The 25,456-nt window shown below is 48.9% G+C and overlaps 2 protein-coding genes across 2 annotated transcripts; one reads left to right on the top strand and one right to left on the bottom strand.

Moving 5' to 3' along the window:
• Nucleotides 1–613: 613 nt before the first annotated feature.
• GNG3 (G protein subunit gamma 3) lies at nucleotides 614–9,253 on the top strand. Its single transcript, XM_083716224.1, has 3 exons — nucleotides 614–1,031; nucleotides 6,416–6,521; nucleotides 8,421–9,253. Exons 2-3 carry the CDS (start codon nucleotides 6,423–6,425, stop codon nucleotides 8,547–8,549), a joined length of 228 nt encoding a protein of 75 aa, XP_083572350.1. The 5' UTR covers nucleotides 614–1,031; nucleotides 6,416–6,422; the 3' UTR covers nucleotides 8,550–9,253.
• A 1,181-nt stretch (nucleotides 9,254–10,434) lies between these two features.
• Nucleotides 10,435–24,678, bottom strand: LOC310833273 (adenylosuccinate synthetase isozyme 2-like). The gene is made up of 13 exons (XM_083715879.1): nucleotides 24,125–24,678; nucleotides 22,896–22,998; nucleotides 22,053–22,121; nucleotides 21,768–21,818; nucleotides 21,614–21,680; nucleotides 18,581–18,688; nucleotides 18,195–18,276; nucleotides 17,120–17,246; nucleotides 16,346–16,500; nucleotides 16,105–16,229; nucleotides 13,969–14,066; nucleotides 12,372–12,521; nucleotides 10,435–11,831 (listed from the first exon to the last, which is right to left on the bottom strand). The coding sequence occupies exons 1-13, from the start codon at nucleotides 24,353–24,355 to the stop codon at nucleotides 11,779–11,781; spliced, it is 1,419 nt and encodes a 472-aa protein (XP_083572005.1). The 5' UTR covers nucleotides 24,356–24,678; the 3' UTR covers nucleotides 10,435–11,778.
• Between the last annotated feature and the right edge of the window lie 778 nt (nucleotides 24,679–25,456).

The raw sequence follows: 25,456 nt of genomic DNA, 5'->3' as shown, positions 1-25,456 counted from the left end.
CGTCTCCAAGAACATCTGGGAGAGACCCCTGTCTGAAACACTGGAGAGTGCATGCTAGAGGGATCAGTGATATGGCTCATTGCAGTGTAGCTTCGTAGGGTTCCGTTATGTGCCTAGGTCCCCTTTCTACCCCCCTTTCTACCGGGGGAAATTGCATGGATTTAGGCCTCCGAATAGCTGAAGATGGAAATCGGCAGTTTCACTCGATGTGAAGGAGCAGGCGAGGCCTTGGAGTGGCAAAGAAGGCTTGTCATGTGGCACCGAGACAATAAAACGTTCTCTTTCCTTCAGCTTTCTGCCTCCCACATCACATATAGTTCAAGGTGCTGCAGGGAGTGAAAGCTGCTTATGTACCTGCTGTGCCTATTTAGAAAGGGGGGGGTATGAGGAGCCTGGAAGGAGGGGAGAAAAGTAGGCAGTGTGCATTGATGTCAGATTTCCAAATGAAAGGGAGATGCTGACACCGTACTGCAGCTCCCATGCGCCTGTACCACTATGCACATGAGGGGTGTGTGGGCCAGCATCCCCCACTCCTTAGCTGTGCTTTCCCCACATAACCTCATGTCTCTTCTCTTTAATTAAATTTCCTCCATAGCAACTGTAGCCTTCCACTCCAGAAAAAGCAGCCGTCTTTTTAGAGAAACCCATGTGGGGGGTTTACCTCCACAACCAGCACCACCCCTGCCACAGAGATGGTTCAGCCCCAGCCTTAAGTGGCTTGTTGGAGCATCCTCTAGGTACCAGTTCTATTTAATTAAGGTCCATCCTGGAAGAGGTGAGGAGAGTACTGGGGAGACACCAGGGTGGAGTCACCGCTTTGGTGGGGGGAAGGAAGCAGAAAGGTGCCTTGTGGAAAACACCCACGCCCTTTCCTCTACCCCCCCACCCTCAAGTCCAGGTGGGGAGAGAGGACCAGAGTCTTCCTCTCGACGCCAGATCATCTGAACACACCCAAGGCTGAGAAGAATCAACAACAGGCACCCACATTTACATCCCCATCTCTTCATTCCCAACAGGGATCCAAAATAAAGGTCTGTATTGGGGGGAAATCTCCAACAACTCTGAGGTGGGGGGGTGGAAGGCGGGTCCTGGCATGCAGGGAGGGAAGATTAGGATATCTGGCATATGGAATCTCTCCAGGGCAGAGACCTAATGTTGATGGGCCTATGCAAATGTTTAATGTATTTTTTTTCTGATCAGCCAGGGATTTGAATGACCATTTTGCACTATTCTGACAGTGTGATAGATTTTCTTATTGTATGTATTGTGTGGCACACTGCCTTGTGGGAACTGCTAGTCTATAAATGCTTTTCTATATAAATAAAATGTGGCAAAAGAGTAGACAAAAGAAGGAGGGTGTGAGTAGCTGTCGTAGCTTTGTGTTTCCATGGTCTACGTTCCTTGGATTGCTTGGGCTGGGGGTGGGGAGTGGAGAAGCAGATAGAAATAGAGGAAAGGGCTTCTGGCCAGAGATTCCTTCCCCACAGCTATGCCAAGCGTAAGGGAACCAACACAAATGTGAAATCATAGTGGGGGGTCTTGAATTCTGATGCCAGCCTTTGGAACTGCCATTTGTTCATGCTTCATAACATCTCCCTGCCTGATATAGCTTTTCTGCACTCCCCACCCCTTTATTTTTTTTGCATCTAATAAGAAAAGAAAAAGGAAGGAAAGAGGTGAGGGTGGGGCAGCAATTTTAAAAATAATAATAATAAAGGATTGGGTAGAGCTCATGGGGTGAGTATTTGTTCTCATGGAAGGTGGGCTGTAAAGGGAGGAAGTGAGATAATGGGGGGAGCTTCTTTGTCTTGAAAGGGGAAAAAACTCATGTGGAGAAATTTAACCCTCATATAGCATTCATTCGCTGCAGGAATATAGGAAACCACCTTATACCACGTCAAACCATTGTTCCATCTGGCTCAGTACTGTCTACTCTGACTGGCAGTAGCTCTCCAGGGTTTCAGGCAGGGCACTGAAGCCATGGCCCAACGAGCTATGAACCTTAAAACGAAGGTACATTAAGGAACATAGGAAGCTGCCATATATCATGTCAGATCACTGGTCCATCTACTTCAGTGTTGTCTACACTAACTGGCAGCAGCACTCCAGGATTTCAGGCATGGGTGGAGATGCTGGAGACTGAACCTGGTTCCTTCTGCAACTGAACTATGACCTGTCCCCAATACTCCTTGACACCTACTGTATATTTGGCATATAGGCTGATGCCCCAAAGAAAATATCTTAAATTGAGGACACATGTGACTGAATGGAATGCTATCCTGGAGTGGATTGCTTAGGTCAGTGTTTCCCAAACTTGGGACTATTTTTGGACTACAACTCCCATCAGCCCCAGACAGCATGGTCAATGCTCAGAGTTGACGTGAGTTGAAGTCCAGGAACTTCTTGAAGGCAACAGGTTCCCCATCTCTGGTTTAACGGATTTCCTCTCAGGATGAGCTGATATGATGCCCTCCAGAAGGTAGTGGACTACAGCTCCCATCATCCTTGTCCACTGGCTATGTTGGCTGGGGCTGATGGGACCTATAGTCTGACTACAAAGTACATCATGTTGGCTTTACAATCCACCTTACCACTAGCAGGGGTCCTTGTGTTGCCTATCCCTATAACCCCCTTGCAATGCCTTCTGTAGTCACTTCATTTGGCAGAATGTGAAACCTTTTTAAGAAAAGGAAAAAGAAATTCATTGGCTGGCTACCAGGGCTTTCAAACCCCAAGGCCTGAACTTTTCTCCCTATATATTTGGGATCGGTGAGGGAAAGTGCTGTTGCATTACTCCCAGAGACAGCCTGTCCTTTCCTTCTTGTCCTCAGGCCATTAAAAATACAACCACCAGATTCCTGGTTTTAGATCTTGGCTTAAATCAAGACTCCTTAGCCTGAGGGCTGGAGCTCTCTTCCTCAGGCAAGGCCTAGATTATTGCTAGAACTCCATCAGTCCCCATTGTCTTTAGCTAGGATGGGAATAGTCCCTGTCTGGGCCTAAGAAGTTGCTGCCAGCCGGGGTTGACAACACTTTTACAGACCTCTGATTTGACTCAGACCCCATCCGCACTATATATTTATAGCGCTTTTATACCACTGCAGACACAGCTCCCCCCAAAGGAATCCTGGGAGCTGCCATTTGGTTAACAGTGTCAAAAGTTGATGGGAAACATCCCAACCTTTGATATTGTCATTGCAATACTGTGTGTTTTTTGTCTGTATGCTGCCTGGTGATATTTTATATGGAAGTGTGGTTTATAAAGGAAGAAGCAAAATGTTGCTGGACTACAACTCCCATCATCCCTGTCCATTGGCCATGTTGGCTGGGGCTGATGGGCATTGGAGTCCAAAAAAAATGTCTGGAGGGCAGCTAGCTCTCCTTGAAGCTTTGACCTTGAAAACAGGTCCAGGTTCAAGCTAACAGCTTCTTGTTAAAAGAAGGCTTGACAGGGACTGGTCAAGTGCCAGGAGTTTGCAACACCGCCCCAGTCTTTATCAAGGATAACCTGATGTGTCACTTTCATGGCAACATCACCACTGGATATTGTCGATTTCCCAATCATGTTCCCAGTGGCACAACATCTGCTTTGCATGTGCATAAAATCCCAGGTTCCCTGATCAGCATCTCCAGCTCGGGCTGGGACTGCCCCTTACCAGAAACCCTGGAAAGCCACTATGCTAGATTGAGCAACATCAATAAGTTCCATTGTTCAAAGTATTTGCATTTCAAACTCTCCCCTGCCAACCCTGTATTTAACAAGCACTCACAGGAGGAAAACCAGGTGGTGTACTGTAGAGTCTATCATTCCTCTGGATTATAAAAAGATTAATTGGAAATTAGGTGGGTGGCTTAGCTGTGGCACCTCATCTGTGAGCTGCAATTTCTTCAGGGGTGCTGAGTTTTGATAGGAGACACCCTTGTTCCCTTCCTAGAACTGTAATTCTGAGAGTTCGCTGGTTAGGGTTGCCACATTTCAAAAGGTAAAAGCCTTGCCTAAGATCCAGGACAAAGCGCCACCTTTCAGAAATCCCTCCCAGATGTCAATTCTGCCTTTTACATCATGGTAATGTCCGGGAAGGAATGGGACGCAGGTGGCGCTGTGGGTAAAAGCCTCAGCGCCTAGGACTTGCCGATCGAAAGGTCGGCGGTTCGAATCCCTGCGGCGGGGTGCGCTCCCGCTGCTCGGTCCCAGCGCCTGCCAACCTAGCAGTTCGAAAGCACCTCCGGGTGCAAGTAGATAAATAGGGACCGCTTTCTAGCGGGAAGGTAAACGGCGTTTCCGTGTGCGGCTCTGGCTCGCCAGAGCAGCGATGTCACGCTGGCCACGTGACCCGGAAGTGTCTCCGGACAGCGCTGGCCCCTGGCCTCTTAAGTGAGATGGGCGCACAACCCCAGAGTCTGTCAAGACTGGCCCGTAAGGGCAGGGGTACCTTTACCTTTTACCTAATGTCCGGGAAAATCCGTTTGATATAAATGGCAGAGGATAAGGCCAATGAAGATTGTCATATACAGAACTGTCATGCACAGAATGGAAGGAAAAGAAGTACAGTATTATATGCTCACCTGAACTTTTACAAAAGTATGTAAATGCTCTAGGTACTGTTTCAACACGAATGGAAACAGCTAAGAGTACAGATGACAATTAAGGGATAATTTTGGGTAATGGAGTGTAACTGGAGATAATGTAAAAGAGTTAATGCAGTAATATTAGAAGCTAAGGTCGCATCAACAATGGCGAGTGGGAAATCATTTAATTAAAATTTCATAAATTTGGTGTTAATTTGTAATAATCAGTGAGGATTGGGTTGAAATTTGGAAAATCAATTAAAAAAATGGCAAAAAAGAGGTATGAGAAAATCTGGACGAATGGCAGATTGATTATAAGACTACTCTGAGAATTGTAGCTCCATGAGGATAATTGAGTCTCCTAACAATCATCAGCATCTTCAACAAGCTACAGTTCCCATGATTCTTTTGGGAAAGCCATGGATGTTTAAAGGGGTATTATAGTGCTTTAAACTAACGGTGTAGATGTGGTCTTTCATGTTATTCTACTGCCAGGCAAATAAATGTTTATTTGCATAGGATTTTAGCAGGCAACATACGGGCCTTTCCAGACAGCCTGTTTATAGAGGTTTCTTCCTAAACTGCTTTGCAGGGAGTTGAGATGATAGACGCTATTTAACAAGCATTCACTCCTCAGTGGGGAGATTAGACGATGTTGCCTCAAAGCAAGTGTCATCCTACTTATTCCAGTGTGTTTTCCCATTCCTTTATTTATCACAAAAAGGCTGTTCTTTTGTGGAAGTGGGCTTATTGCCCAAGATCTCCCAAATAATCTATAAATGCACAACCTGGATTTGCTGTTATGTGAACTAATCTTGCCCACAAACAGAGAGTGTCTCAAAATGCCCCCTAAACACATGGTGTGATGTTTTCAACCTGTTGCATTTAATTCTTATGCTGCTGCTCTGTTCCGGTGTTAATTTCCACGCAACTCTGTATTTTGTACTTGCAGTCTATCATCCGTGTTGTAGGCTGGCCTGACAATGTTCCCTGAAGGGTGGGCTAAAAGAATCCTTTATTTAAAAAAAAAAAAATGACAAAAAATTGTGGGCCGCTTTACAGCCCCAGCTCATTCCAGATTAAGTTGTGACCAATCAGGATGCATAAAAAGTGGGTGGGGGAGCACTTTGGGCTAGATTGGACCAAAAATTCATTCAGGTCAGGATCGTGTTTCTCCAAGTGATGCCAGGAAGCTACCAAGCAAGGGAGGGCAGCATACACATCATACATTTATAATATTTCCCCCCTCTCCCCCCCCCAAGAATCCTAGGTACAGTGGTACCTCGGGTTACATACGTTTCGGGTTACAGACGCTACAGGTTACAGACTCCGCTAACCCAGAAATAGTACCTCGGGTTAAGAACTTTGCTTCAGGATGAGAACAGAAATTGTGCGGCGGCAGCATGGAGGCCCCATTAGCTAAAGTGGTACCTCAGGTTAAGAATAGTTTTAGGTTAAGAGCGGGCCTCCGGAACGAATTAAGTACTTAACCCGAGGTACCACTGTACTGTATTTTGTTCAGGATGCTAGGCATTATAGCTCTGTGAGAGGTAAACTACAGTTCCCATGATTTTTGGGGGGTGCCATGTGTTTCTAATGTATGGTATATACACAGCCCATACAGGCAATGGCCTCCTGCTAGTATTTGGTCCCATAAACTGGTATCCAGAGTGCCTCTGAATATGCAGGTTCCATTTAGCTACTAAATAGCCCTTGAGAGTCCTCATCTCCTTCCTACATATGACCAATCCTCTTTTATATATATATAAAAAACTCACCTAAAATAGGGTCCACAGCGACACCCAGTGTTTTTATAGTATCTTTTGCTCCATGATTTCTGTCGCAGAATCCTCATGAAGGGCGAAACTCCAGTGAACAGCACTATGAGTATTGGGCAGGCCCGGAAGATGGTGGAGCAACTGAAGATTGAGGCCAGCATGTGCAGGATAAAGGTAGGAAGAAGGGGGCCAAAAAGGCAGTAGATTACTGGTCCCCCCATTGGGGTCAGGTGTGACGCACATGCAGCTAATGCTGTTGGACTCTAGTTCCCATCATCCCTAGCCATCCTGGCTGGCACTGATGGGATTTGTAGTGCCAGCCACTCAAGGGCCACAGGTTCCTCACCCCTTCTCATTTCTAGTAGTAGAGAATCTGCTTTGCATGAAGAAGATCCTTAACGTCTCCAGGCAAGGCTGCGAACATTCCCAGTCTGAAACCCTGGAGAGCTGCTGCTAGTATTGGGCTAGATGGGGGAAATGACCTGGCATTCCAAATTTGGAAAGTCAGTAAAAAAAAAATTGCCCCCCAAAAAGATGACCTGGTGTTTATTTATGTAGCACTATCAGTACATGTAGCACCTTGCAGAGGAGGGGGAAAACAGGTCCCTGCCCCAAGGAATTTACAATCTAAGGATGGCAAGGACCACAGTAGAGTAAGCCTGCTGGATCAGGCCAAATGCTTACTGTATTTTTCGCTCTATAAGACACACTTTTCCCCCTCCAAAAATTAAGGGGAAATGTGTGTGCGTCTTATGGAGCGAATGCAGGCTCCTTGGCTTCAGCGATAGCAATGCGAAACCTCCGAAGCGCAGAGGGAGCGCTCTCTCCGCGCTCCGGAGGCTTCGCATTGCTTTCGCTGAAGCCTCCGGAGCGCAGCGGGAGGTCCTGCTGTGCTCTGGAGGCTTCGGGTTCCTTTTGCTGAAGCTGGGAGAGCAAGACTCTCCTGGCTTCAGCAGAGAGGGAGAGCTGCGCAGCGCCCCTTCAGCCAAGCGGGAGGAGAAATGGAAGGGGCTCTTGTTTCTCCTGCCGCTTCGCTGAAGGGGCGCTGAGTAGAGAAGGGGAGAATTTTTTTTCTTGTTCTCCGCCTCTAAAACAATGTGTGCCCTATGGTTGGGTGAGTCCTTTAGAGCGAAAAATACGGTATCTGGTCCTGCATCCTGTTCTCACAGTGGCTGACCAGATGCCCCAAAGCAGGACTTAAGTTAATAGTGATTTTCCCCACTTGCGATTTCCAGCAACTGGTCTTCAGAGACATCCTGCATCAGCCCCAAACCCATCTAGTCCAGCATCCTGTCATGTGCTTTTTAAATGTGTGGCGGGCACCTTCCGCAGGCAGAGCAGCTGCTCAACCACTTCGCTTCGGAGCAGCCATACAAGTCCGTGTGTCTGTGTGTGTGCTCAAGGACCAATGAATCGAATTACTCCTTGTAATTTTCGACATGTGCGAAGAACGTGAAGTCGCTGCCCATTTGAGGAGGGTGAACAGCAGCTCAGGGCAGATCTCCCCCCCCCCCCCCGAGGCCTGAACTGCTAGGAATGCAGCAAAGCTGCTTTCTGGTCACAACTGCGAGCAACACATGGCTTGCCCAGATGCAACCTCATGTGGCGAGAACGAGCTTTTACTGAACTGTATAGTCCAGTGTTTCCCAACCTTGGGCCTCCAGATGTTTTTGGCCTACAACTCCCATCATCCCTAGCTAGCAAGACCAGTGGCCGGGGATGATAGGAATTGTAGTTCAAAAACAGCTGGAGGCCCAAGGTTGGGAAACACTGGTATAGTCGCTGTGGGTTAAACCGCAGAGCCTAGGACTTGCCGATCAGAAGGTCGGCGGTTCGAATCCCCGTGACAGGGTGAGCTCCCATTGCTCGGTCCCTGCTCCTGCCAACCTAGCAGTTCAAAAGCACTTTGGAGCCAAAGTGCAAAGTGGTTTAACCCACAGCGCCACCCGCGTCCCTTTACTGTTACGATGGAGGAAAACTTCTCTCTATCCGCTTTCTCTGTGCAATGCATCCTTTTACAAACTGACATCATCAGAAGGCTGGAGTTTTCAACTCTCCCCCTTCCCTTGGCAGGTCTCCAAGGCTGCTGCGGACCTGATGACTTACTGCGATGCCCACGCCTGCGAGGACCCTCTCATCACCCCTGTGCCCACCTCCGAAAACCCGTTCCGAGAGAAAAAGTTCTTCTGTGCCCTCCTCTGAGCTATGTCTGTCTCCCCACCTCACCCCCTTGGGCCCAGGGGGGCATCTGGGCTGCTCAGATTTCCTTCTCTCCCCTCCGCTCCATCCCTCGCATCTTCCAGTCCTGGGACACCCTTATCACTGCTCAGCATTGAATTGGGTTTGCGCAGAAGGCTGCCATGTACCTCCAAGCCCAAGTCTTGGCTGTTTTGGGGAAGGGATTGGCAGGGCAGTTGTGGAGGTTTCCACTTTCAAATTCCCCCCTCCACATGTTCCACTGCAAGGCTAACTTCTCCGTACACTTTAACCGAGCACAATTCAAACTCTGCAAGTGATATGGATACAGCGCCCCCTCCTGTTTCCTTCTAAGTGGACCCTCCACAGTCAATACAGGGTGGCAGGAAGAAGGCACCCATTCTCCCCAAAAACGAGACCTAGAGGTATTAATCGCCCCCTACTGTATGCCCAATCTGTGGATGGTTTTGCTACAAACTGCCCCCTCCAGCTACCCACCACCTATTTCAACCAAGTTTCCATCCTAATGGCCAGAGGGACTGAAAAATTTCACCCTCCCCGCAAAAAAAATTCTACCCAGGGGGTAAAAGAGCGAAGGGTTTTGATTTCTTCCAAAACGGGCCGAGGCGGTTTGTGCCACACACACACCTGCCCAACTCACACTGTATCAGAGAGCACAGAAAGTAATAAAATTAACTGGAGCCACTGAAGCTGGGCCGGAGTGGTTTTGAGTTGGAGAGGTGGGGAGGAATCTGCTAAGGGGTCGGGGGAGACCTGTGGGCCCTGCAGCTGTTGTTGGACTCTTAGCCCCCCATCGGCCCCCAGCCTGAGCAGCCAAAGCTAACACAGGTCAAACCCAGTGGTGGCCGGTGCCCATCAGGGCTGATGGGGTGGAAGGCAGGGGAGCCCAACAGGAGGTTTGACCAGAGACAATGGCAGGCGGAGCCAACTAACTCTGGATCAAGACAACAAAATCAAAAAGAAACTCTGGCATGCAAGGAGGAAGTATGGGCGGACTTTTGGTTATCAGGACTGCAAAACTCTGGCGCCAGGTTTGCTCAGGGCAGGTGCGCAAGAGCATGTGGAAAACTTGAAAAACGGAACCACCGGAAACTTGGCGAGTCCGAAATGTGTTCCTCTCCCACCTGCTGCCAGTTAGTTTCAGGGTCTTCTTTGAGCTCGAGAATAAATGTAGTTAAAAACGACGACACTGACGCTGCTCAAAGGCTCCCCCAGGCTGGTGCCCTTCAGACATTGCTGGATCGCAAATCCCATCGCTGTCCCTTAACATCTGCCAAACTGGCTGGGGCTGGAGGCCCACAATAGACGTCGAATTGCAACTTCCACCATCCCTGGGGCCTTTGGGCAAGCCAGCAGTAGGGGGTGGATGGGAGTCGGGAGCCTAAAAGGTTTCAAGGGCACAAGAAGAGGTTGGCATCAAACTTAGGTTCACCATACAGGATGGATGGGGAAACCTGGGCTGCCTTGTCTTGGGGGGTGGGCAGGGGGGGGGAAACATGCCAGCGATGGGTGGAGCCAGAGGCAAAGTGGGTGGAGCAATGTGTCTTTCTATAGAAACCCGTGTCTGTCCTCCAACCAGACAAGGCATAATCGGAGCTCATGGACATATCCCATTTGGGCAAAACCACAAAGCCAGGCAGGTGAAAGGCGTGGGCTGAGGAAGAGTCCCACAAGCCAGACAGGCCTGGAGGGCCATTTATGGCTCACAGATCTGAGTTTGTCTGGCCTTTTCCTGCCAGGAAATGCCCCAGAGTTGGGAACACTTTGAGCTAGAAAAGTGTGTGTCGGGGCGCATGAACCCTTCAACACAACTGATACAAAAAATAGAGCAGTCCCGGCCTGACGCTTCCTTCATGATTCAAACCGTTCATAAAATAAACCACTGTTCTTTATTGCTAATTTCTGTGCACAGTGAAAATTGGCAGACACGACAATGCCCTGAAAATTAGAGCCCCCCGCTGGGGGCAAGGATGACACTGTGACAAAGGGAGCTTTCTAACACTCCCATGCACACACGCATAGAGACGCAAAGGCAGGAATACTTCATTGGGTTGGGAAGGTGTGGTTGTGCAAGTCTGTGCTGAGAACGCTTTGGTATCTAGTCTATTGGCCCCTTGAATCTCCACTTTTAGAGTTGAAAAGAATAAAAAAGAATAGTCAGGATTCTAGTCCCTGTGAACACTCAAATGCAACCCTGGGCTTCCGAAGATTACAGGCAGTGCTCCTGTGCGTCAACGCAAACCCCAAGCACCGCTATCAGATGGGGAGCTTTGATTTGCATAGTTATGTCCAATCACAGAAGGCAGGGTGTTAAATGCTAAATCTTTTGGGAAACTCCCCATAAAACCAGGTGAAGAGAAGAGAGAGAAGGCAACGGCAATGTTATTGGACGGAAATGAGCTTACGCATTTCCCCTCTATCCTCCTCCATCATGGAGGCAAAGAAGAGTCTGGAAACTTTTGCTCCTGCTTTATGATGAGCCGCAGTTTGTTGTTTCACCTGAACAAAACTGACTGAGTTAACACCTAGCTAGGGTTTAGGGTCCAGATGTCACGCTAAACTGTGGCTGATCAGAAACAACGAAAGAAGCAAAAGCTTCCAATCTCTGTGTGGCCACGCCAGAAGAGAAGACGGGAGAGACGAGGGCGTGCAGCCAAGGTTTGCTGCAGCTTTTCAACGCTTGAGAAACCGTGGCTTGAATTTGGCCACCGTCTTCAGTGCAAGAGGACAGCAACAGGAATCCACGCTCGGAGCGAACAGAAGTTAACTGTCCCATTTCTGGGAACGGCTTTCTGCTACAAGGGGATGCCCTACAATTTCGGGAGACTGTGTCCCTGCCCATCACAAGACGCAGGAGTACCGAGGCTGCCAGATGCGGAACGGCAGCAGCCCCTATGAGAGGGAAGAGAAGAACGACCAGACGCAGAAGGGGAAAGCGGAGTGTGTGGCATTAACCAGCCTGGAAAGAAAAGGAAAGATCTCGGAGGCAGCATGTCTCTGTTACGCTGAGGCTACAAGCCTCTGCAGTGGGCAAGGAGGTGAGGAGTGCTCTTAGCTGAGTGAAGGTGGTGGGAGGCTGGCCGATGGGGCGGGAAGATCCCCATATTTCCCATGTGCTGATTAGTCCGTGAACTGAGTATAGCGGTGACAAGGGGCAGTGCCTGTGGTTGCTGCCGCCTCCTTCCAAGACGTGAGCTCCGCTCTGCAGCCATCCTCAGAAGAGCTTGATGATGGATCTGCGCGATTTCCCCACTCCAATCCACTTGACTGCAAAACAGGGGAAGGGGGGGGGGTTTGAGAGAGAAACACCTTTATTTATCCAAACAAGGTTTATATACCTCTGTGTGTGTGTGTGTGTGTGTGTACGTACACACACACACACACACACACACACACACACACACGTTAACCTTCAAAACCTCTAACTGGCCAACATAAAATATAAAACATACATTAATAGGACAGATGAAATCAGACGTTTAAAAACAAGTTGGCCATTCCTGCCCCCCCTTCACAATAAAGGGTTGCAGCCAACACTAATCCTGCCCAGATATATTGAAATTCATGGACATGGCTAACTGAGATCCATTAATTTCAATGGGTTTGCTCCTGGGATAGAACCCATACATTAAGAAGTAAAATATGTGCCAAATTCACACCTCTGGGCAGCGTTGCTTAAGCAACAAACAGAAAGATATTGGATGGTGGAAACGCCACAGCAAAGGAGGTGCTTGCCTATCATCAATGGGCAGGGAGTTCCAAAGTGTGGGTGCTGGAAAAGTTCCATTTGCATGGGCCACAACTCACCTGGCACCCCCAGATATTCCTCAATGAAGCGGATGTAGCCCTGGGCCTCGGGGGGCAAATCACCAAAACTGCGGGCCTCCTCGGTGCTGCACCGCCAACCTGGCAACACCTTGTATTCCACGGCCACTTTGTTGAGGAGCTCCTGGTTGGCTGTGGACGTCCATGAAGGTGGGGGAAAGAGAAGCTCTTGTTAAATTTGGGTTTTCTGGTTATGCTCTAAGAGTCTAAGCCGTCTCTGGGCATTCTTATTCATTACTAGCAATGTTGTACCCAGGGCTGCTCAGAAGCTTTAAGAAACAAAAATATCAGTGCGATTTGGAAATTTGGAATTAAAATGAGCGCCATTCTGAAAGGTTCCTTGATCTCTGGGATCATCGTACAAAATCTGGTTGAAATCAGTGGGTTTTGAATGCATGCATGCATTTGGAGATCTTTTATGGCACTGGGTTGCAGTCAGTGCTAGTCCTACTCATGAGGAAACCCATCATACGTAGATACAACCCACTGTAACCGAATAGGGCATGGATGTTCCTGAGGTCAGGGAGCAAGTTTTCATCTACATTTGGATACAACTGGATGCCAATTTGAATGAAGATGGCGGGCCGAACCTTTCAGAATAGCACTTGCTTTTTATCTATTTGAATTCCTGAACAACTCCAAGGATTAGGCTGTTATAGACTAGTATAAATACGGTAAATAAGTAACTGAGCATGTTGCCTCTGAAACTGAACACGCAGCTATAACAGTCCTTTCACCTCCATTAATTTGCCTAACTCGTCCTTAAAAGCTGTCCCAAGCCAGAGGTCATCTTGTGGCAGTGAGATCCATAAGTTAACAATGAGTTATGTGAAGCAGTCCCTCCCCCTTGACAGTCTTTCTTAACCCCCACTCTCAGCGAAACCTGTTTTTCTCTACACCAGCCTCTGCCAACCAGGGACTCTCTAACTGCTTTGGATTACAATTCCAATGAATCCCAGCCAGCACTCCTGTGATGGGAATTGTAGTCCAAAACAGCTGGAGGGCACCAGCTGGGAGACGAAGGCTGCTCTATGCAGACTCCAGGACACTGCTCGCCACATTCCTCCTGTCTTCTGAACCGAAGGAGAGAACCCGTAAGGGCCTAAACCAGCCGTGGGGAGACTGTGGCCCTCTGCATGTGGTTGGGACAACTCCCATCATCCCTCAGCATTGACCATGCTGGCTGGGGCTGATGGGAAGCAGAGTCCAGCAACACCTGAAGGGTTGCAGGTCCCCTGATTGAGGCCTAAACTGCAAAGGCTAAAACAGCCTCCCTCCCATTGCTGACTGGCCTACAGGCTAGGCCATGGGTAGGCAAACTAAGGCCCGGGGGCCGGATCTGGCCCAACCGCCTTCTAAATCTGGCCAGCGGATGGTCCAGGGATCAGTGTGTTTTTACATAAATAGAACGTGTCCTTTTATTTAAAATGCATCTCTGGGTTATTTGTGGGGCATAGGAATTCGTTCATTTTTTTCCCCCTTCAAAATACAGCCCGGCCCCCCACAAGGTCTGAGGGAGAGTAGACAGGCCCCCTGCTGAAAAAGTTTGCTGACCGCTGGGATAGGCCCACAGCATCACCTGGGAAGTAAGGAATGCGTTTCTCATTCAGCCGGTACTCCACGCCCACTTTGATCTCCTCGAAGGTGTCCAGGATGTCAAGCTTGGTCACAGCTAGGCTGTGGAGCAGAGCAGAGGGCAACGGTTACAGGGTTATGAACTAGGTTCAAGAGATGGGAACAGCTTTACAGTCACAACAGGAGCAGGCAATGCCTGTTTGCCACTGAAGGCCCTATATGGGTGGAAGGCCAGGGGGCTGTGTGGCTATGGGCAGGGCCTGGGGTGGAGGTTGGGTCATTCACGCACAGCCATTAGCACACATGTATGTGTCAGGTGTTTGACCCTCGCTGTGCAAATGGTGCACCCCTCAATGTGGGGCGGGGGCAAGAATCTGGCGGTCATACCGAAGGCATCAGAGGACCACATGTGCACCTTACAATGAGCCTCTTCAGTTTTTGATTCCAGTGACACACTACAAAAAGTATAAATGTAGTGTTCCCAAAGCAAGGAAGGATTGAACTCTGATTAATAGAATACACACGAGGCTTGACCAGTAAGACTCTGGGAGGGGTGTGTATAATAATAATTCCTGTCCACCCCTTGGCCCAGGTCGTTTTATTCACAAAAGAACTTTTTACACAGTGTTTGTAAGAACCAATCAGATTTCCTCTGAGCATTTAAAAAACCCCACGTGGGACAAAGTTAAAACTACAATAAAACTATTTCCTACTTGAGCATGCATACATATCTGAGAGTAAATGAAACAGGACTAGAGGAATGCATTCAGCAAAACCCCGGAGGTCATAAACAGGCAAGGAAAGAGTATTTACCATTTCCTTGTGAACTCTCTTCCTGGCCCTAAGATTAACAAAACTAACAATAGCTACACCAGAAAGCTACCTACTATCTTTATGACCCAGGATGCCTGATGAAGCAACTGGCCTGTGTTTCAGAATGCTTATACGTGCCTGTCAGGTGTAGAGAAAGCAAATTGCAGAGATGGAGAGGCTTGTGGGATTCGATCAGAAATTATTGCCAATGAATCAAACCCAGTCAACGCAACGGTTTCATCGCGGACACAATGGCTTGATGCATACTGTCAGGACTGCCGCTAGGTCCCAGCTCACAGAGGACCAACGCCCAGTGGATGTTATATACAAAAGTCTTTATTAAAGTTTAGTTTCCATTTCCAAGCTCTGGGCGCGCAGACCCACGTCTCGACGCTAGACCGGCTAAGTCCCCTCTGACTCACTGCTCCACCCACACCAGTTTAAGATTCTAGCCCGGCTCCACCTCTTGCGCTGTTCTTTCCTTCGCTGGGTCCTTCTGCCCTCTGGGGTTCCCTCCTTCCTGGACTCCTCTGACGCTGAGCCTCCTGAGTCTTGCCCCTCCCTCCGGCGGGCTTTAGGACCTGGCTCCCTTCCCGGGCTCCCCGCTGTGCCGCGCTCCTGTACATTTGAACTTGGCGCGCGCGCCCAGCCGGTGACTTTCCTTCTGACCGTTTCCCCGCTTCCTGATGTGGGCGTTGCCAAACCTGACTCCTCTCCTCCCTCTGGTGGTGAGGACACTGGTCCCGACTCCTGGGACTCCCCCTCCCCACTGCGCTCTGGTGGAGAAGCTGGTCCTGATTTCCAACTGCTGCTCAGGGACTCCCTGCTAGCCCCTTCCTCCTGGGGCTTCCCCCCTGGAGCCCCCCTCGCTCTGGCCACCGGCGCTCCCTTCTGTGAGTCCTCCGATTCGCTAGAGAGGCTTGTGGAATAACTCTGGCCACTGTCACTGCCTGCGCCCCCCTCGTACTCCTCCTCCTCACTCTCCATTTGCTCCCCCTCCTATGTCTCTCCTTCTGAACCCCTGACACATATGTTATAATTCCTCATAGTAATCCCATCTGATCACTACATCTCAACTCCTCTAGAACCCCACACCAGCTGGTGGCTACCGGTTTGGATGGCTTTAAAACAGGATATCGCCCAGCCCTGGTTCTGTCAGAACCAGCCATCCAAACTGGTAGCCATCACTGCCTCCTGGGGCAGTGAGTTCTAGTTTAATCGTGTGCTATATATATGAAGAAGAGCTTTGTTTTATTTGTCCTGAAACTTCCAACATTTAGCTTTGCTAGGTGTCCCCGAGTTCTAGCGTTGAGAGAGAGAGGCTTACGCGCTAAATCCATTGATCATGTGGGCGTATTTCACCAGCACGAGGTCCAGCCAGCCGCAACGGCGCTTCCGGCCTGTGGTGACGCCAAATTCTCGCCCCCGCGACTGCAGCTCCTCGCCGATCTCCTGGAAGATGGCAGAAAAGCAGAGTCATCAAACCATTCGTGGGTAACCCAGTCTTTCCCTCCGCTGCAAAGTCTTGCACCTGTTCTGCCCCCACAGCCCCTCAGGGAAAGACTCACATTGTCCTGTTCAGTGGGGAAGGTCCCAACTCCGACACGGGTGGTGTAGGCCTTCACCACGCCGTACACCTTGCCGATGTAATGTGGGGGGATGCCAAGGCCGGTGCAGACCCCTCCCACGGTGCAATTGGAGGATGTCACAAATGGGTAGGTACCTAATGGGGAGAGGAGAATGCTCACAACGTCACTGAGCCAATTGCAGCCTGTAAGTGGCGCACGGAACCCATGCATTGTCTCCAATGAATGCCACTTTTGCAACATACATTTAAAGCACTATGGTTCCCCCAAAATGGGAGTTGTGGTTTTTAAAGGTGCTGAGAGTTGTTAGGAGGCCCCTATTTCCTCACAATTTAACGAGCAACCCCTCTTCTTGGGGACCTCTGGGAATCGTAGCTTTGTGAGGCAGTGGCATAGTGTGGGTTGCCAATGCCCGGGGCTACGCCAAGGCGGTGGGTGGGAGGGAAATGGAGTATGCCTGCCTAGCAGCGTTTGTATCACCAACAGCTGCAGAGATAAGAAAAGAGTCATTTCGTTGTCTGGAGAGGTCACTTCCTGGTTCACACAGAGAAGCCGTTTCCAATGGAGCCCAGCAATGGAAGCACACAGCTGTATTGAGGCAGCACTGAGTGCTGAAATTTTGCACCCCCTAACAATTTTGCACCTGCGACAACCGCCCTGGTGCCACCTTCTGGCCCCCCCCCCCCAGACTATGCCACCGCTGTGAGGGGAATAAAGGGTCTCCTGCATTCCAAGTATTAAAATGATGTTGCTTACCAAAATCGATGTCTAAGAGTGCAGCGTTTGCTCCTTCGACCAGAATCTTCTTGGGTGGGCCATGCAGGGCTTTGTACATGAAATAAACACCGTCCTTCACCAGTGGGCGGATCCTCTCGGCATAAGTCTGTCGGGTTTTGGTTTTTTAAAAAATGAGTTGCAGTTTTGGGCTCAGTCCAAGAAAGTCTAAGTCATGGGTAGGCAAACTAAGGCCCGGGGGCCGGATCTGGCCCAATCGCCTTCTAAATCCAGCCTGCAGACAGTCCGGAAATCAGCGTGTTTTTACATGAGTAGAATGCGTCCTTTTATTTAAAATGCATCTCTGGGTTATTTGTGGGGCCTGCCTGGTGTTTTTACATGAGTAGAATGTGTACTTTTATTTACAATGCATTTATTTCCCCAAAATATAGTCTGGTCCCCTACAACAGTGTTCCCCAACCTTGGGCCTCCAGCTGTTTTTGGACTACAATTCCCATCATCCTTGACCACTGGTCTTGCTAGCGAGGGATGATGGGAGTTGTAGTCCAAAAACAGCTGGAGGCCCAAGGTTGGGGAACACTGCCCTACAAGGTCTGAGGGACAGTGGACCGGCCACCTGCTTTAAAAGTTTGCTGACCCCTGATCTAAGTCTAAGAAAGTTTGAGTCATGCACCCAACACTCAGCAAGGATGGTGCCTGCCTAATCTCTACCAGGAGGGAGTTCCACAGGTTTGGGCCCATTGCACTGATGGCACAGCTCCGAGTAGTTACAAGCAGCACCTCTAAGCCACAGGGGGCACACCAACAGCCCCAGAGATATCAGTCATCAGGTCAGGATATAAGGGGTCAGTTGGTCCTTAAGATATCCCAGAACCAAGCTACTAAGCACCTTCTAGGTTAACCTGGCTCAGTAACACACAGGCAGCCAGGGCAAGCTTTTAAGCAACTGAGTCAATATGCTGTCAGTCTAGCTGCAATATTTTGCACAAGATGGAGCTTTTGGACCAGGTGTAAGGGTAGCTCCACGCAATAATCATGAATCACTGGAGGCATTCTTTCCCAGTAGTCACGGACCTACCCCCACCCCAATAATCACCTTCAATTGCTGCAGCTCAGCCTCCGTGTCAATGTTGAGAGCTGAGTATGTTGTTTTGTACTGCTGGGCCAGGACCCTGAATCTAAGAGAGGGAGAGAGATTGCTGCTGAGTCAGTTGCACTCCCCACCGATCAATTATTTGCAAGCTACCTTCCCATCATTAAACCATGCTTGAGGCGGCTTATAGCACCAAAAACAACATGCTGTAGGCCGTACACTGCCTTGCCATTATTTTATGATTGAAAACAATATTAAAAACAATTTAGAACAACTTAAGGACAATAGACAAATGAAAACTTATCAGCGGATTCACGACGCAGTTAAGCAATCCTCACTGGTAATTTACAATGATGCATAACAATAATCTTTTCCACCCATCAACTCACTTCTTGGAAAACTCGTTAAAATCCGCCAGGAGGTCACAGATGCGCAGGCCAGTTCGGGAGGCCTTGGAGGAGTAGGCTGGACCAATTCCTTTCTTGGTGGTGCCAAGGCTGAAAAAAAGTAACCAGAGGGGCACAATACTTTTCACAGGAGCAACCAGTATATGCTGCAAGAATGAACACCTCCCCCCCTATCGTGACCAGTTCTAACTTTGATTTTGTAAATATACATTAGGAGCCAATTTGTTTCTCAACATCCTTGTTTTTCTTTGTGCAGATGGGGGCTTTGAGTGCGGCATCCCTGGCCGTGCCTGAGAACTGCAGGAGTCGCCAACCTTTCTGGGCCAGTGGGCACATTTGGGATTTTGAGAGAGTGCAATTGGTGCCAGTCACAAAATGTGGCATAATGTAAAATGGCTGCCACAGGGTGTGGCATAACACAAAATGGCTGCTTTGGGCCTGTGGGGTCATGAAGAGTCTGTGGGGGTCATGAAGAGTCGGACACAAAATGGCTGCCGTGGAAGTGTGGTGTAACACAAAATGGCTGCTGTGGGGTGTGGCCGAAAATGGAACAGGGCAGCAAAACTGTGTAGGCATGCCTCCCATTCATAGGAAAAATGCAGCTACAATAGCCACGCTCATACAAAGACAGAAGCTCTTTGCACCTCTCCTTTATTCAGAATGGCATCCAATGAAATGTGGGAATGTTGAAGGGTAGGAGATGTTCTATGTAGGGGAGGCTTAGCCACTACAAACAGGAACTAAGCAGTAAGGGCAAAATGTCTCTCGAACGTTGTGGATTTTAGAGGGGATATTTACAGAGACATTTTGTGGATGCCACAGGAGGTTCTGGAGGACACACGTTGGAGACCTCCGATGAAGAGTGTGGGTTTTGTATGGGAGAACATGGCATTCCATGTGCAAACATTGGGGAGGACTATAGCTCAGCGGCAAAGCATCTGCCTGAAATCCTGGACAGTTGCTCCCAGTGTCAGTGAAGGTAATTCTGAGCTAGCGACAGCTCCCCATGTTCCTATGTGTATGTTTGGATTTTATAACAGTTGGCTCAGCTTATTTGGGGTTGGGAGGGGAGACAGCTGTGCAATGAAGATGAGGGAGCAAAATGGAAGCAAACTTTGGTCAAGGAACTCTGGTTCAAGGTTTAAACAGGCCTGGGATGCCTTGTTCTGAGGGAAGAAATGCCTATGTCTGCGTGGGCTCTGGAATGGGGGAAGAAGAAATGCTGACTAGGCCTTAGTTGAGCTGAGATCATGTACCACTGGGAAGAATACATCATCTGTTTCTCCGTGGGCCTAGAAGGTCTGAATGACCTTCATGATGCTCAAGAATACCTCAGTCCCCAAAACAACGGAAAACTATTCCTGCAAGTTTCTACCACCAGGCTTGTCATTTGTCAGTACAAAGCCGAATCTTAGTGAGCAAAAAGACGGTGACAAGAGAAAAGACTGAATCAGGAAAATGGGGAGACGTAGATGGATAAAAATGAGACGGCACCTCAGTTGTTACAGCTCACTTCTGTACCTCCTGTGCTTAATTTTACTTTTATATAGCTTCAGTTTTGCTGGTAAATATTTGCTTTAGAGCTCAACTGGCCTTTTTCCTATTTTCTTTGAGAGAAAAGGGGATTTCCTGTTTTGAGTGTGTCCCTCCTTCAGATTTTGCAGCTACTCCTTGCCTTTTTCCCCCTGAGCCAGCCTTTTAGGCGGGCTCATGAACAGTTTTTGTCACATACACATCACACATTTAATGTGCGGAAGGAAGGGAGGCTAAACAGTGACTGGAACCACAACTGATGACAGGTGGAGCCAGAGCTAACAAAAGGCAGCACCCGCTAATTCTAGTTTTGTCCCCCATCTTTCTCTTCCTCCCTGCTGAGTTTTACAAGGGGCAATATGGAGACTAAGGAGGAGGAGGAACCTGATAGGTGGGCCCGCCCCCCAGCCTGATTTTAGATAAGAACAGAGGGTTGGATGGGGGCAGACTGAGGTTGGTGGGGCAGCACCCCATATGCCTTAATGGACCAGCCTCCACTAACATCAAGCTACAGGAGAGGACGAGAGATGGGACTTCAGGGCCTCTGCTCTGAAAGACCAGCGACTTTTGACTCTACAGTGGTACCTCGGGTTAAGTACTTAATTCGTTCCAGAGGTCCGTTCTTAACCTGAAACTGTTCTTAACCTGAAACAGCACTTTAGCTAATGGGGCCTCCTGCTGCTGCCGCGCCGCCGGGGCATGATTTTTGTTCTCATCCAGAAGCAAAGTTTGTAACCTGAAGCACTATTTCTGGGTTAGCGGAGTCTGTAACCTGAAGCGTATGTAACCCGAGATACCAATGTACCTGTCCTTGAAATCTTTCCTTTCCAGACGGTCATTATAAGTTCATAACTAAGAAATAATATACTGAGTTTACTTTCCTCCCCCCCAAGCTCTTTTCCTTTCGTGTTTGTGTCTTTTGGATTGAGAGATGAGAGCAGGGATTGTCTTTTTCCTGTATCAAATGGATCTGTAAAACTGCCCTGGGGGTCATTTCAGCTGAAAAGCAGGGAAATGATGCTTTAAATAAATAAATAGGCAAGTTTCATAGTCTCGAGCCCATGCTAGATCTGTGGCAAAGCTCAAATGTATATGCGATAACAAGAGACCTTTGCAACAGCACTATTACCAAATACCAGTGTGGCAAAGGGTCACTGTTTATTTAAAGCAAGGATGGGGGACTTGTGGTCCTGCAGATGTTGCTGGACTCCAACTCCCATCAGCCCTGGCTATTGGCAATGACGCCTTAGGCTTATGGGACTTCTGGACTACAACTCCCATTATCCCTGACTATGAGCTATGCTGGGTAGTGTTGATGGAAGTTGGAGGCCAAAGGATCTGCAGTCCTGCCCTAAAGGACAGAGTGCCCACAGAGACAGAAAAAGACTGCGCACCCCTTGCCCAACATGCATGCCCATGCCTACCCTGGGCTCCAGCAACCGATGCTACGCCACTGAGCCACACCCTCAGCACCCCACTTACTTCTTGCCACCCTGGAGCTGCCTTTGCTGTTCCTGGATTCCATCCACAGCCTGGTGGAAGTTGAAAACTGGGAAAGATGCAAGATGACAGATACGTCAGTCTCTTTCTAACTGTTATTTCACTCCCACCACCAAATTCCTCCCAGGACACTCACCCAGATGAGCACGGTCAGAAATCACCGTCCGAGACTCCCAGCCTTCTAGCCCTGTGGAAACAGAACACTTGTGGCTTTTAAACATTTCCATCTCTTAGCTCAACAGGGTTTTCTATTAGTGGACTTTCCATTAGTCCACAATGGAAAGCCACATATAAAAGGGACAAAGGTGTGTGCTGTACCCTAGCCATGCAGCACAATGCACACACACTTTTTCCTTTTCATTTCCCTTCTTTAGATCAGGCGTGGAGAATCTCACGTTGTTGGGGGGGGGGTGTCACTCACCTGACCCTTTCTTAAGATTCTTCTCAGCTTCCTCAAAGAGTCCTGGCAAGTGGATGACAACACCGTTCCCTGAAAGGGAAGGCAACCTCTCATTTATTTATTTAAATGGTCCGTATGCCTCTCGATCCATTTGAAAATCTCAAAGCAGTTTTACAACCGAAATTAAACTGACAAATAAAGCATTACAAAATACCCAAATTAAACATTTCTGGCCCAAGTCAAATGTAAAATACACACTTTAAAAAAGCACAATGGACAGGAAAACAAAATGTTCTCCTGAAGATAAAAACATAGCACTGACAGAGTGATCTCCTTAGCGCTATGTTGAATTCCCCCCCAATATGAATATCTAACTTGATGGATGTGCCGTCTCCTGTCTTCAGCCACAAATACACACAAATGCCACCGGCCACCTGAATGAAGCTTGAGGACCACAGTTTGGGAACCCAAATTGATCTAGAGCAATACAGTGTCCCACAAAGAACAACAGAGTCACTCCCTTCCCATCTCTCTCCCAGATAGGGCTATACTTTATGCTGGTTCAGTCTCCCATGCCGAGTGGTGTCCAGCAACTTTTAAATACACATAATCCGAACCCCAAGCACCCAAGTGGAAAGAAGGGTAGGGTTTTTGGGGGAAATCCCTGTCTAGGGACACAAAGAGAAACGGGTGAAACTGCAGAAGGAGAATATCCACTGCGGGGAAGGGAAAGAGTCTATGCAGGGTCAGAAGCCACCCATTTGGTCACAGCAGGGATTTGAACACACATCCCCAAATCTGCCCCCTCACTGCACCTGATTTGGCTGCCTGTCACAACCGTGGCAAGCACACAAGATTCCTTACCAATGAACGACGTGGCATTGTGGTTGATAACCCCACTGGGCAAAAGGTGGAAATCATATTCAACCGAATCCACCACAACGGTATGGCCTGCGTTATTGCCACCCTGTAGAGACACACATTGTTACCAAAAACAGCAACACTTGATTGGCGGCGTTTTTAATCTGTTAACAGCCTGTAGGGTATGGTTAATTGGGAGGCAACTAAACAAACAATCCACTTTTGAAGAGTGTGTTTTGGTGGGTTTTTTTTTTTTTGGAAAAGTGATATATAAATGCTTACAGATACATACACAAACTGAAACAGAACAGGGTTGTGCTGTTATAGGAGGGGGAACTGTTTATTTTGGTAGCAAAATGAAATAGAAATATTTCAGGTTTTTGAAGGGCTATCACAACGTAGATGGACCAAACTGATTTTCTACTGCTCCAAAGTTAGGGATGAGAAACCTGCGGCTCTACAAGTACTGCTGGACTACAGCTCCCAGAACCCGTGACGACTATGTTGGCTGATAGGAGTTGGAGTCCAGCATTATCTGGTGAGCCAGTGTCCCTGCTCTAGGATAAGGCAGGCAGCCTTTGGCTCTCCAGATGTTGCTGGACCACAGCTCCCATCAGCCCCATTCAGCACAGCCAACAGTAATGGGTCCTGTTTGTTAACAGCGTCTGGAGGGCCAAAGGTTCCCCATCCCTGGAGTGAGACCAGGTTCAGATTACAAGAAAGCACATTTGAACTAAACTTTAGGGAGAACTTTCTGACATTACATAGCCTTGGAAAGTGGTGGTCTATCCTTCATGGTAGAAACCGGGTGTCCACCTATCAGGAATGCTTCAGGCAGATCGTTTTAAGCTCATAAAAAGAATCCTGGGAACTGTAGTTTACCCCTCAAAGAGCTACAATCCCCAGCACCCTTAAACAAACAGTCCCCAGCATTTTTCTTGGGTGTGTGCTTTAAATGTATAGTGTGTGGATCTGCCCCAGATCACTTCTGAGGACCCTCCATCCAACTTTAGGATCCTAAACCAGGGTCGTGGAGGGAAAGCTGCGTCCCTCCAGGTGTTGCTGGACTCCAGCTCCCGTCATCCCCAACCGCTGGCGTTGCTGGCTGGGGCTGATGGGAGTTGGAGTCCAACAACACCTGGAGAGCCCCAGGCTTGCCACCCCTGTCCTAAGCAAGACCCCCAACACCCCCCACCCCCATTGCCTTCGCAGGCTCTCTTCTCGTCTCTTACCTGGCACCTGCAGACGAGGTCCGCGTCGAGGCTGAGCAGGTCGACCACCTTGCCTTTCCCCTCGTCCCCCCACTGCGCCCCCAGCACCACCGTCACGCGGTTCCCCTGGGGCCCGGACCCGGAGGGAGCTGGGGCAGCCCCAAGCCGGGGCCGCTTCTCCTCCGGCCCGTCCCCACCTCCGCCTCCATTCAGCAAGCTCCCGGGGGTCGCCGCGCTCTCGGTTCCCGCCATGTGCAGAAGCAGCAGCAACAGCAGAAGTAGCGGTAGCAGGAGAGGAGACGGAAGCCAACCCTAACATGGCGCCGCCCTAGGCGGCCTCAGCGCCAGCACCCAACATGGCGGAGGAAGGCGTAACGACCCACCACGACCATGGCCCCGCAACGCCATGATGATGATGAGCCCATAGAGATACGAAAAGAAGGGAAAAAATAGAGGGGGGGAAGAACCTGTGAGCCGTTAGGACTCCGACTCCCATCAGCCCCAGCCAAGAGGGCCAGCGGTCAGGGATTATGGGAGTTGGAGTCTAGAGTAACAAGATGGCGCTTCCTAGGTGTTTTTTTGATGCTGCTCGTCCTTGTAAAATATAAGTGAAAGTAATAATAAAACTACTATTGATTGATTCCTAACGTTCCAGAGCGGGTTACAATGAAAGCACAACATTAGTTTAAAACCATTTATGAAAATTTTCTTCTGCTGGTCTCCTAGTCAAAATTCCCGCGAGCTAAGATGGCGGCGTCCGGGGCAACCTCAGCGCCAGTAACCACGATGGCGGCCACTCCCCGCTTCTCAAGAACATCACTGAAGAGCCCGCCAAAGCAACGTGAGGCCTTCTTAAGCCAAGCTCAGCACCAGCATCCGATATGGCGGCGTTAGGATTTAAGACTCGACAAGAGCTCGAGGCTAATTTTCAGACAGGCAATGGCAGCTTTCCACTTCCACAGAACTTTTGCCTCAGGCGAGCTTGAAAGCCACTTCACTCTAATTTAATTGCTGTTTAATCGCATTTATTGTGTACCTTGCTGCTGCATTATTAACTTCCATAGCATTGGTTAGTTAAATGTTTATTGAAATGACAATCTATTTTGAATGCGGTGCTTGCTGTCCTTTGCATTTTTTCAAGGCTGGCATGGGAATTAAAAAAAAAAAATTTAGGGAAGAAAGTTCACCACAGGCTTAATTGGGCCTGAACCTCCTGGTAAAGGTTATTCCGGCCCCAAAAATGTTAAGATCCCCTCTGCAAGAAAGCTAACTAGACGAGTCTTGTACATCTCTCAGCTCTACCTCAAAGGGTTGTTGTAAAGGTAGAACGGGATGGGGTGGTTAGGGGTCATG

This window comes from Podarcis gaigeae (genome assembly GCF_964106915.1).
Source record: "Podarcis gaigeae genome assembly, chromosome: 16".
Lineage (NCBI taxonomy): Eukaryota > Metazoa > Chordata > Lepidosauria > Squamata > Lacertidae > Podarcis > Podarcis gaigeae.
The sequence above is the reverse complement of the archived record's forward strand: the minus strand, read 5'-3'. Positions and strand labels throughout refer to the sequence as shown.